The sequence below is a fragment of the Halyomorpha halys genome, unplaced genomic scaffold (assembly GCF_000696795.3).
Source record: "Halyomorpha halys isolate HHAL.00 unplaced genomic scaffold, Hhal_1.1 Scaffold576.1, whole genome shotgun sequence".
NCBI lineage: Eukaryota > Metazoa > Arthropoda > Insecta > Hemiptera > Pentatomidae > Halyomorpha > Halyomorpha halys.
The window spans coordinates 292,770-306,510 of NW_027116645.1; the positions used below are offsets into that span (position 1 = coordinate 292,770).

A 13,741-nucleotide genomic window follows, 5' to 3' on the forward strand; every position below is an offset into this window, starting at 1 on the left:
TTTTTTTTGGATTAATATTTGCCTAAAGATTAGAGTGGCCTCCGTAAGATCGCGGCATAGCCTTCTTGAAGGCCTAATGGAGGCCATTGTTCCCGAAGAACAAAGAGCTCGCTGTTTAATCGAGTGCTTGTTACCGCGCTCCTCCCGTGGCTAATGCTGAAAAAAAAAATAAAACTTCCAACTGCTGAAGATTTATACACTTCTTAATAGTTTTAACAACGGGTTTTTCTTTTACTCTCAACTTTTGTTCAGTCCGAGTTTAGTACAAAAATGAATACAATTGCTTCAAGTCATAAAACAAAACGGAAGAGGTAATTTCGTGTAAAACGTTGAATTATTAACATATCAAGTGCAATTTTTTTTTTTTTGGGGGGGAGGGAGGTGGGAATCTCTATTTCAGGAATTTAAACAAGGCTCCAATAAAAGAATGAGAAATACAAAACTCAATATAAATAGTAAATCCAGACTTTTATGAGTACAATTTTGCCATAATGCATACTATATTTCTCAAACTTAATAAAAGTATTATTCAATTAAAAAAAAAAAAAGCCTTAAAATGAGATAGCGAATACAAACAAACCTATTTACTGAAACTCATTTGAACATACTTCACAAACCTACAGGACTGGCAAAAATCTCACATAAACAAATTATAAGCATTTCAATAAAAAACTTTAAGTCAGATTTCACGGTACGCCAGTAACAGAACACAGCACACCTCATACAAGACCTTTCATGACAAACTCTACCGCCACACAAATAGACTAGTACAAGATGTGGCTACCACGAACATTACAAACAATACGTACCGAAGACTAAAAAGAAGCTGGATGAGGGATCTCCCTAGCTAACAAATTAAATGAATTAAAGTCAGAAGGAGGTAGCAATGGGTGCTGATCTCAATCATGCCATTGTTGTAATTTATAGTAAGATATTACATTTGCTGGTTGTCTTCAACCTGAACACAGGTGTGAATTAATAAATAAAGCCAATAATAAAAAAGTAAAAAATAAAATGATAAACACTACTTGTTGGTTTGGTCTGGGGCTTAAGGGCGTAAAACCCTGAGGTCATCAACGCCCATGTTTCGTGCTTTATAATTCTATTTCACTTTAAATAATTTCTAAAAAAAATTTAAATAATTACTTCTGTTGGTATTTTTTATTACGTATAACAGATTTTCTGGTTTAAATCTTATTTAAAAGGCCATTCCTTTTTAAGAAAACTAAGACCATTTCCACGTTCTTCTGGTCATCATTCAGAGCATCCGATACACTCGGCCCTACTCCCAATCTACTCAAGTTCGCGGAATAAAAATGGCATTTCTCAAATATGTGACTGGCCGTAAGTACACTGTTGCAGTATTGACATTTTGGCGGTGGCTGCTTACTGATCAGATAACTATGAGTTAAACTCGTATGACCTATTCTCAATCTGGCAATAGCTACCTCCTCCCTGCGATTGGAACGGTATGATGTGGTCCATGGTTTAGTGGTTTTTTTGATGGTTTTTAATTTTCTTGGCGGGCTTTCATCCCACATGGCTTGCCAATAAACACTACTTTCTATGCAGTTGTATTATTTTCATTTAGCCCTGACGAAGCCCTGCAAACATAATAATAATAATAATAATTTTCTTCTCAATACTTCTGACAAGAAGATATTTTTCTCAGGTGTTTGGTTTGAACATTAAATAAATGTAAAACTCTTATCTTGGCAAGTAAAATTAAAATTCACAGGAAAGTTCTAAAAAGCTTTCAGATTTTCTTTAAAAAAACTCCAGCCAGTACGTGAGTAACAGCTGGCCATAAGAATCATCTCCGATTTGAGAAGATATAAACCTTTTCAAGAATGAAAATGAGTCAATTAGCTAAAGAAGATCTGATGTAAAAACCGATTTAGACTTACTTACCCCAACTTATTATACTGGTATTCTTCACAACCTGATATACGGCTTAATTTTATGGGTTCACTCAGATACGATAATGTGGGATAGCCATTAATCAAATATTGAGGTATTGAGTATGCTCCATCGTGAGTTCTAATGGATCAATTGTTTTCATATTTGATGCATTGATGGATATACAGAACCATAGAAGAATTGAGAAGTCTTCGAGAACAATACACAAGCTCAGACTTCAAATGAACTCTATAGCCCGTAGAGTTCGATTGTGTCAGTCGAGAAGTCAGGACCAATTACCTCCGACGGTTTCATTAATTCCAGACGAGAATAGAGCCACATATCGACGGATCACTTTGAAGCCCAGATCACTCACGGCCGAGAGAGCTCTAACTATGACATAATGAAATGTGCTCCGCAAACAAACAAAAGATAATGGACCCCCGGCACGCAGCTGCCCAACTATCTCAGATCGTATCTTGATTGGCGAATAAAGAGTTTGTTTTGCCGGCTGCTGTGCGGTTCGATACCCCACTGCTCTAATTGGCTCCGAAGAACAAGTAGAGATGGAAGCGAGAAGAGTGTGCGAACTCGCAGCGGGCGACGGCTCGCTGGGAACTTGGTTCGGCGATGTACCGCTGGGTCTTCTACTCATAGATTCAACTACTATTTTGTCTTCTGTATTTTATTCAAAGATGTGAGTTCGTCTTTTCTCACACTGCATACTTTAGAATAGAATACCCTGCCTAAAGGGGCTTGATAGAGGTAGTATAAAGTGGCAGCCATCTTGTATCTAATAGATCTTTGAATTAGGATGATTTTTCGTTGCTATTTTATTTTCAACCTTAATTATTAATACAAACTAGTTAAAGGTTTCAAGCTCAGAAGAACTATCTTCATGAAAAGATTTCTGAGACCCAAAATGGCTGCTACTTCGTGTATTCCCTATCAAGCTGGAGTAAGCCTGCTAAAGTCTTCTTTCAGTAAATGAAGTGCTGTCTTTACCTATTACGCAGAGACCTCCAAATATTTAAGTAGCATTCTCACAGAATGGACTCACCAAACCTCTGCTAAGTATTTCACTGGGTTCCTTCGAGTACCAACAGTAGAAAAAGGTTGTATTTAATTAGAATTATGTTTCATTTACCTAATGCAATATGATTAATTTATGTATTATTTTGTTTTAGAGGGATCAGGAAAAAAAAAAAGCTGACATTACCCTGCAAGTCTTCAGGACCTAGGGTCCCCTCCCCCCAAGTTTTGATCTTGTTAACGTATTTTTGTTTTTTCAAATCACCTTTTAAATATTCAGTTAAATAATAATTTTGACTAGTATTCTATTTATACCTGTCGATATCTCTTTGCGGACTTTCGCAATTTCTTTGACTAATCATTTTTTAATCAACTAACTCATATTGTCTATTAAATATCTTGGTCATAATCAAAAAAATGACCGAAAGTTTTGCATTATTTATTTATTTTTTGCATTAATTATTAATCGTTTATGCATTTACCTGACTATAATTATTTCTTATATTTAATCATATCATTAATTTCAAGACTTTCATTCCATTGCGCAAGGTAATAAATGAAATTTTTAGAGTTAAATATTTTGAAAAAAATATATCGGCTAAGAAACCATTATTTTAAGAGAGAAAAAAAAATGAATAAGTAACAAATGTTACCATCAAGAATAACCGATAATGAAACATTTCTTATTGCCTAAATATTATTAATATATCATGTTGGAAGAGGGCAGTCCGGTGTAGGAAGATAGTCTAGCTAGTGGTAAATAAAGGAACAAAATAGTAAAAATCCTATTTGATGGTAACCAACGTTTCATCCCATTTTGCAGGGCTTCTTCAGGGCTAAATTATTACGAGATACAGACATGTAAGATATGTCAAGAAAATTAGGATACATATAAAAAGAGAGTCAAAAATTATATGAACAAAAGAGAAATACTTTATTCATATATGCTGCCTAAATACATTAGGTTGCTATCTCACACAGCATACTTATCAATCCTTAATCGGACATATTTACATTACATATTCATGGTATAATCATAAAAAAAAGATATACAATAATAGGATATAATAAACAATTTTTTTTCACCACTACAGTTTCCTTTTACAATCCATTTCGGTCTGTACAACCAATACAAATGTTTCACTCACTCCCATTTTTCCCTCTCATTTCTGCTCAATTATTCAATTCACCCTATCAACAAATTCGCTCTCCGGAATTCACCCTCCCAGATCCTCTTCAGTGACCCGCAAAAAAAATTCAATATAATACGGTAATGTGAGATCAGACCATCATTCATAGTCACAGCAGTATATCAGTCTATCAATACAAACAACTAGATAGATTTTACAAGAATAAAAATAACATATAGATTAAGATGAAAATATAATAAAAAAAAAAAAAAAAAAAACCGGTTACAGGAAATACTTGAATGGATAAATACGTTTAAAAAAAAAACAACGGTTTAAAAGAAAGAGATAAATTAAGTTAAGTTGATTTGACCTTTGGCTTCCAAGCTAACAGCCCTGATGAAGGCTAGAAACTCTAGCCGAAACGTTAGCACAATTAAATAAGCTACACCAACTTATTTGTGTTTCATTTGACTGCACCCCCACCCATCATCTCTTAGTGAGACAAATTAAGTATTAAGAAATTTAAAAAATATAAGTATAAATGAATAGGAAACTTAATAGCTACAGTCCATGTGTGATAGAATTGTAATGTGATGTGTGTTAATACTCTAGTTCTATATTTACAATTCTATTACTCAAGGCTGTACCTATTATTATCGTATATTATATTATTCCTATATCGTAATCATTTAGCCCTGAAGAAGCCCTACAAAGTGAGTCGAAACATTGGTTACCATTCAATAGTTTTTTCTACTATATTGTAGCTTTATTGACCACCATCCGGACTATCTATAAATATATCGGTGCATTATTAATTGTGCCAGTTAATATATCTTATTAGTCAATTAATTATTGTTTTAAATAATAATATTCAGTTTTTGTTATTTTGTTACTCATTATTATTTTAGCGAATATTTTTTGTATTTACCTTCAACTTCAACTTACTATATTGATTTAGGTTTTATGATTGTTTATATAAACTTTTTTTTACCTACCTATATACCTATTTTATTTACGGACCATGTACTCTTAACTTTTCATTACCTGATTAATGTTTTTTTATTTTATCCCTTGCTTAACGTTGGCAATCTTTGTAGACTGTTTGTGAAGATTTTTAGTATACTAGTTTGGAAAAATTGCCTTCATAGTCATAGTAATGTGATCCTACGCTTCCTGCATAATTAAAGCATAAAGGATTAGTTGGAATGTGAATAGAGAATGAACTAGGAGGAAGTAAGAAGTCCTTTGACGACGCAGAAGCGAACAACAATAATTAATGCAGACAGGGAGCAGAGACTTGCGGTCTCCAGCGAACTATTATTCCTCCAGCCCTTTCTTCCAAGACGTCCTTTGTGCCCTAATAACGGGTCGTGCCTCTGCCTCCAAGACGAAGGTAACCGGAGGACCATTGTGACTGCTATATTTAGCAGTGAGGGGCCACGCCCACTACTACAACCCGATACCTTATAGCTCGTGCCGCAGCTGTTTCTCTGACCTCTTTGCTTATCTCACTTTATGACCTCTTTGCAAAGCCAATACACAAACCGCTTCGACTTAGTAAGTCGTAACTATTTTCAAGATTTAAATATTCTTCTATTACAGGCTATATTTTACAAATCAGTTGACCACCAAAGCTTGCTTTTCTGAAATATGTAAACGTAGATACTGATATTTTTTTACAATCGTTTAATATTTTGTTTACAATGTAGATAGCGATAAGCGTAAAGTAGCCTTAACAATGTATTTTTTTTAAGGGGGGATTACATGGACATTAGCATTCCATAGTACATTCCTTGTCTTTCAACATTTACATTTCTTCATTAATCCCATAAGTCCATCGCCATCCTCCATTTTTTTGCATTAAAAAACACTAGTTTTTTTTAATCCCTTGAAAAAAATCTTTGCAAGCTTACAACAATTATTTGTTGTGTTAGAACAAGCTGTAAATCTGTCTTTACACGTTTACTAAACATTGGCAAATTGGTGCATACACAAGCTTGTGGATGGGTGATTTTGATTGGCTAGTACAAGTTGGCCTGAATTTTTTTTTTGTTTTTAGGCACAAATCTAAGGATGTGGTGTATGAATACGTTTGTTTTCACTTTGTATTGTTTTTGAACAGACAACTAATGAATATTTGTGTTCTCCATGTTTTAATTAGTTAAGGAATTTCTCCAATCTTTGGATTCGATAATTAACTGTTGTTTAATATTGCCTATTTTAGAATTATATCGATTCGGCGTAAATACATTGTTTCAAATGTTGTTAATTAACTTTAGCACTTTATATTTGATTCAAAATAGCACATATAACAAAATTTGTTGCTTCCTTTGTTTACTAAGTATTTGTACTTGTCGGCAAGTGACAAACGTGTAGACAGTGTATATGATTTCTCAATATGTCTCCGCAAAAAAGTCATTGTTCACAAAGAAAACTTCAACCTAAAAACAGAAAAGAGATAAATTTCGATGACCTCCGGGATTCAAAAATGTTAAGACACCCCTTGAATTCCAAACCTGACTATCATTTAGCTTATTTCTTTTACACAAGCCGTCCGAAAGATAAAATATCAAGTTTTGAATTAAGCTTTTGTAATGGATTGATATAGATTTTTGTTTAGAATTTTTTTTTTTATTTCATCATGATTAATTATCATTAGTCTTATGAAATGAGATCGTGAAATTTAAAATTAACAAGTAACTCAATATTGAGTGAAATTTATTTTACCATTGCCTAATTGTCACGATTATAGGTGCATAAATTTATAGTTTAAATTTTATTAGTAATTTTTTTGTAAAAGTGGCTTAGTTGTAATTTAAGTATATTTTTTTTTTGAGATTTTGATTTAAAATTACTCGTTATTTGAGAATCAGCTCTATAGAGTGCTCCGGTGGTTAGACCCAGGTCAGGTGTAAAATGGCGGAATTAGGTGACCCCGTGGGAAGTTGTTAAGCAGTGTGGGAAACCGTCCTCCTGATTGTTATCATTGTGTCCTCTAGAGGAGTTGGTCGAATTACTCCAGGAACATCCACGTCGGATTTCCTGGATGTCATAATAGGGACGGCTTCATGATTCCTGATAGTAAGGCCGTTAGGGAGAACTTAACTCCAGGCAGGAGTCCTCGAATACCTTTTCACATCAACAAACATATATTTTTATTCAAATGCATATTAATTCTTGAAACTTGATCACTTAATAATATGTTTTAAACATTTAGTGTCAATATGGGAAATATAGCTGGATCTTGGCCAAAGGCCCCCAAGATCCCTCACTATTTTCAGAGAAAATTTTCTTATTTAGAAAATCATTATAATCCACCTGTTCAAAAAAAAAAAAAAACTCGACTTATATTCGGTTCAATGTGCTAATTTTTTTGACTTAGCTTTTTCGTTCCCTACTAGGTGACCCGCGAGCATTTATCTCACGGTAAACGATTCGTACTATTTTTTTATATAATTGGAGGTGATGCTGATAAAAATGTTTAAGATTGCTTCCAATGCAATTTGGAATTGAAATCGTAAATTGCATCACAAAATGCAAGCACTTCCATCAGAGGCTAAGGAATCCAGATTTCGTAAACGATCTAAGATCTTCTTGCCTCGGCTCATAATTTTAAAAAAATGAACTCAGGATATGTCCAGATGAGCAGATTGCTCAAATGAGAAAAAAAAAGACGCCCGTTGGGAGTGTACAGGTGAGAGAAATGCTCACTTTACCGTTGCGAGGAGGCCAGGGCAAAGCTAAATTATAGGAGTATAAGTGGGAAGTAAAAGAGGGAGTAAGATAAACAAGCAGAAATAACATCAAAGAGTTAACGGAAGGTAAACAATATAACAGTATAAATAACAAATGAAACACTATGACAATACAGACGTTCATTTTTCCTAATATGAGAAAACTGCTCAAGCATACACCTCTCACGGGTTAAATTAATCTAACAATTACCAAGGGTTTTTTAAATGTAAAAACAAATGTTTACAACAAACCTTGAAAAGTCTTGAGTTAGGTACTTTGTATTTGTATGTACTAGGCTTTGTCGGTTTTTAAAACCCGGAGAAAATTATGAAATTCGAAAACTGGTTTTTTTAGTAGAAAATATCGGTTTTCAATATATGAATAACACGAGGGTATTTTCTATTTCGGGGAATTTTGTGAATAAATTAAGGACACGGCTAAATAGCAAATCGATGGACGTCCTCTGTTTTCTGAAATTATATTTCATTAAACAAAAAAATAAACAGAATATTTAAATTTGTATTAAAATAGCCCGGAATAGAAAATACTCGGTGCTTTGCTTAATTGTCTTTAAAACTAAAATTGATTTTAATAAGTGTGTATGCATAAACTTTATTTAGTCTTGTTTGTCTTTCGGCTTTGATTATAATTTACATTATATAATACACAGTTATATATTTTCTAATTGTTTTTAATAAGTATCCATCTGTATCTAATAACATTGTTTATTAAAAAAATAATATGGTTATTATAAAAATATGAAAATATATTGTTTTTATTTATTCGAACCCACAACACGATATATTGTTTTTATTTATTCGAACACTATTATAAAAATATTTACATCCTTATATGTGAAAATTATGCATAAACAACAATCCTGGTCAACTATTATTTCTTTGTTCTACTAAATTGCATACAAAATTTTTACTATCAATAAACTTGAACAGTAAATAATTTCAGTCAAAAAATGCTTTTAATCACTCTAAATTTACTGTTAAAATTTTTTGTTCGAATTACAGAATATTCGAGCAAAAATATTTTTTATAAAAATTCGAAACCGGTTAAAGCCGGTTTTCTAGAAAAATTACTATTCGAAAACCGGTTTTCTAAAATGTCGGTTTTTGTATAAACCCTAGTATGTACTGTTTCCAGGCAAACATTTATGGAATAGGGCAATGGTCAACAAACTCCCAAGTAAGGTTATTTACTTTATAGAGGCTAAGTGTGTCCCAGAAGTGATTCTTAAAGCAGTTCCACGCCTAATTCTTCTTAAAACAAATAAATAAATAATTATTCTGAACTGGAAATTGGGACTCCAGTTTTTACTGTTTCCATGGTAACCATTAAAATATTTGCTGTTTCAACAGAATAGTCGAGCTATTTAACAAATATTAATAAACTTTTTTTTGTATCACTAATTTTTAAGTTAATTTCTTAAATAACCTTATAAAATAAAAACAATTAAAAAAAATTTAATTGTAAAATAATAAGTTGAATATAATAAAACCAAAATCTACTAACGGGCTTTTCAGTTTTGTAGAATGAGATAACAACAATACAATTGGCAATTATTAACCCAATTAGTTTAGGGCGGTTTCGTTGCTCCGTGCTTCCATGCTTTAGCGGCACTAATGCTTCATGCTTCGCCGAGAAAGCATCTAATAATATCTTGTAGTTAATTGTGAAGACAACTGACGCTAACCTAACCTATACTCAAGCAAGGCATGAACCGTCATTTTGGTGAAATGGATTAATTGAGTAGTTTTGAATCAGAACCAGCCACGCCCATTTTTTTTTTAATTTAACACGGAAAAAAGCAGAATTTATTTTTGGATAAAGGAAAAGTTTAAATGACATCTTTTACTAAGTTCTTGTAATTTTTTTTTATTTCAATGGATGCTTACATCATTCAGAAGGAAGATAAATAGTTATTAACAGTTTATTTATTTTATTCTGAAGTTTCGACCCACGGTGTAGTTCTCCATTACAGATGTTAGGTGGATGTGTAAACGGAAACTCCGAAATCAGTAACCACCTATATCGTGAGTTCAAACGTCAGCTTAAAATAAAATAAACAGTTGTTAGCTATTTTTTCGTTATTTTTTTTTAGATTCTAATATTTTTAAAGACTATAATGTTTAATATTTGTTTATTTATTTTAGTTTTGTTCTGTTCTTCTTTTGATTGGTTTTATTTTTTATTTAAGTTTATTAAAACCAGTTTTGTTCCAAACAACCACAAATGTCTAATATATCTATTGCGAAAAATATACAAATTTAACATAAATAATAAACTTACCTTACTCAGTAGTTTCATCAAATCAGAAGTCTGTTTAGTTGCTATTCAATTACTTTTTTTTTTTTAATATACTGCTATAAAACTGTATTTATTTATTTACTATACAACATGCAAATACAATGTTCTGAAGTATATTTTTTTGTTATATATTACAACAAATTGCTGCTTTTCATGTATTTACTAATACAAGATAATGTAGCACATCTGGCAAAAAAAAATTTTTTTTGTATTTTGTAACAATTCTAATAGCTTTAGAAAAGGCTGTAGAATGACCCCAGTAGATGGTACTATCTATGGAATACGTTTAATTCTAAATAAAAACATGCAAAAATTATTTTTTTGTAAGAAGTGCCAATACTCAAGAAAAGCAGTGATATGTTGACCTTTTTTTTTTCACACGAAATTTGGACAAAGGCTGTAGGTTAAAACCACAGGAATGTGAGTCAGTTTTAAATAAACAGTACAAAAATATTTTTCATTTTTAAATTTAGAAAACTATATGAATAACTACCATGCTCAATAAAAAAAAAAAAAAAATAAAAAATAAAGTACTCATTCTACTGCATAATGTGGGTAAAGCCTATTTTATTTTTAAATACAGGTCACCTGTCCTTTCAATGCAGCTGTTAGCATTATCACAAATGGGGAATGTTAACAGATAAGGATTAATGGGCGGAAATTGGATGATAAGGGAGTTGAATTGGTTAGCAGTTCATTGATAATTCTGCATTTGCCAATGGAAAATATTCAAATGATAACAGGACTCTTTTCTGGTTATAAAAGGGTATAAATTTTCCTTAACAATATATATATATAATAAAAAACAACTGAATGCGGAGCAAAATTGCCTTTATTAACTAATTGATAAACACAAATTATAGAAATGAAGAATAAATCAAACAAAATTCTTATTAATTAAATACAACTGAAAATGACAAAAGAAATAAAGTTTTTGAAAACATAATGTGACCATTTTCGGTTATTATAAACTCGTAGTCACTTAAAAAATACAAACCCACATGTGTAATAGGAACATTCAATTCATTTAAAGTTACAAGTTACAATCTAAAAGTTATCACAATAGTTAATAATCTTAAAAAAGTTCATTTAACAAATTTAGCACATTATTTGTTTGTTTTTTTTGGGATTATATCAATTATTGTGAACAATTGTATAAGTGTAGAAACAAAATAAAGGAAAAATGGCTCATATTTTGTTTAAAGAAAAATTTCAAAAATATAATACAAAATTAAACATAATAGAGGCTAATACATGTATATAAGTTGTTTTCATGCCTCTTAATAAACAGTGATTAACATGTTATAACATAGTACAATGTGATTTTTTTATAATTTTTTTTTAATACAAAATTTAGTATTCGTCTAATCATATAACTTACAAGTCGTATGTTGATAATATGACTGAAGCTTTCAAATTTTATAATAAATTAAGCATTTAGTAAGATATTAGTTACACATATAATAAGTTCTTATGATAGCTCTAAATGTAAAACAGTCTATGATCAGGTAACCTTAGGCATATGTTCATAACATTACATTTTAAACCTGGCAATACGCCAAATAACATCGCAAAGGAAAACTAACACTAAAACTGAAAAAAAATATATATCAGATAAAAATTACTTTTTAAGTAATATTTGACTATGCCAAAATCTTTATCTGAGCTTCAAATGTGCAACATTTAATTTATATTGAATTGATAATAACCGCATGCTATATAAAAACTAAAAATTTGAAAAATATGTGACATATTTTTAGAACTAAAGCAAGGCACTCAGTTCATTGGCTCACACAATTTTTGACTATATCCTATTGTACTAATGTCGTTACTACAATGTTCGTAACATTTTACTTATAATACTATAATAGTTGTAAGAACAAATAAAAGTTTTAAAGGAACTGTTTGTAATATTAAAGTACAATTTTGTTTACTCCATAAGATAAAAAGATTATTAAACCAAGATGACCAAAAGTTGAGAACAGTTCATTTTTTAGCCTTGACCAAAGAAGGGAAGTCAGCCTCGTCGTCGACCTTGGGAGCCGGGACCGCCGGTTGTTGGCCGGACGGCGAGCCGCCGGACGGGACGAGTGGGCCTCTTGGCATACCGCGGCTACCACGGACTCCACGTCTTTGACGGTCATTAAAGCGTACGTCGATCTCAAGTCTCTTTTGCCTTCCCACCCGCTGTGGGAACTCGCCGTACTCCAATTCCTCGTCTTCCTCTTCGTCTGTATCTTTCTTTGTCAATACGATCATATCCTTCCAACGAGTTAGATCTTCACCTTCCCCTGGCTTCCTGATGTTGTAGTTAGGCTTCGATCGGTTGTTCCTAATAGCTTTCCATTCGTCCAAGGTAAGGACTGGTTTCTCTTCACCCTCTGTCGGCACAGCCTGTCCTTCCTCCGCTTTAACAGTCTCGTTCTTTTCAATATTCTTTGATTTTTCGGCAGTTTGGGAACCTTCGGGAGACTTAGGCTCCTGTTGCGGTACTTGGGCGTTTAAGATCTCGTCCTCTGCATTGCCCCAGTTAAATGAACCGCTAGATCTCCTTTTGTCTACAGGTTTCACGCCAGTCTTATCTGACCCTGATCGTCTGTCGTACTCCCTCTTGCGACCGTTATCGAACCCAGGTTTTCCTCGCCCACCTCCTCGGACAAAAACTCTTGAGAAGCCGTTGTTACGTTTATCTCTTACTCTGTCGGGCATTCCGCTCTCGGATCCTGAGCTTACATTAGCTCTGTTATCCGGGTGAACTTTATTTTCCCTGTCGCGTTCCAAGCTCGAAGACTCCTCCTGACTCGAAGACTTCCTTTTTGGCCTATATTGGTTTTTCTCGTTTAAGTTAACAATTTTCTTTGGCACTGGGATGGATCTAGGTCTGGCAGCTTCCTTTGGTGCAGTAGAGCCCAATTTGGTGTTGGGTGGTGATTTGGAGTTGCCTGATGTTTTAGTTCCTTGTCCATTAGATTTTTTGCCTTTCGCTGGCTTAGTGGTTTTTTCGAGGGCCTTTGCCTTTTTTCTCTCCTCCTTCTCTTTCTCCTGCTTTTTCAGCAGTTCATGAGGATCTACCTCTTCTTCGCCGTCTAGAAGGGCGAATTTGTTCTTGGTAACGCCGATCGTATACTGGTTAGGAGCCATAGTAGCTATTTTTCAAACTTTATATGGACGAAGAAAGAATTATTCAGTCACACCTTGCCTTCCCTAGAAAAGAAATTGAGTAGATAATTTAGATTATTGACATGGTTGCGCTGGGTTGTGTTAGTCCTTAATTACCGCAGCTTACATTGAGAATGCACAAATTTGTTAGTTGATATTAATTATTAATGTAAACCAAATTCTGGGTTAGTTGGGTTTTCTTTAGCACGCCAATGGACAGTGTTAATGAGGAATATAAACAAAATAACAGTATTATAAACAATTAAAAAAATATATATATTACTAATTATGAAGCTATATCACCAGGAATTGATAGGTAAACAGAAAATGAGAAAGGGTTGGGAAGCAATCGGTAAAAGAAGCATGTCCACTCTTCATTGAAGAAATGCTCAGAGGTTTTCTGGATAATACAACATGAGGTTTATACTCTGGATAATACAACATGAGGTTTATACTCTGGATAATAC

At 32.8% G+C, this 13,741-nt stretch overlaps 1 protein-coding gene across 1 annotated transcript; it reads right to left on the bottom strand.

Annotated features, from left to right (window-relative positions):
* Positions 1 to 12,101: 12,101 nt before the first annotated feature.
* Positions 12,102 to 13,256, bottom strand: LOC106684372 (SERPINE1 mRNA-binding protein 1-like). Its single transcript, XM_014426418.1, has one exon. It carries the CDS (start codon positions 13,254 to 13,256, stop codon positions 12,102 to 12,104), a length of 1,155 nt encoding a protein of 384 aa, XP_014281904.1.
* Between the last annotated feature and the right edge of the window lie 485 nt (positions 13,257 to 13,741).

Bases quoted from the DNA above. Each gene is read 5' to 3' on its own strand.
- LOC106684372 (XM_014426418.1), bottom strand. From the start codon at position 13,256: ATGGCTCCTAACCAGTATACGATCGGCGTTACCAAGAACAAATTCGCC.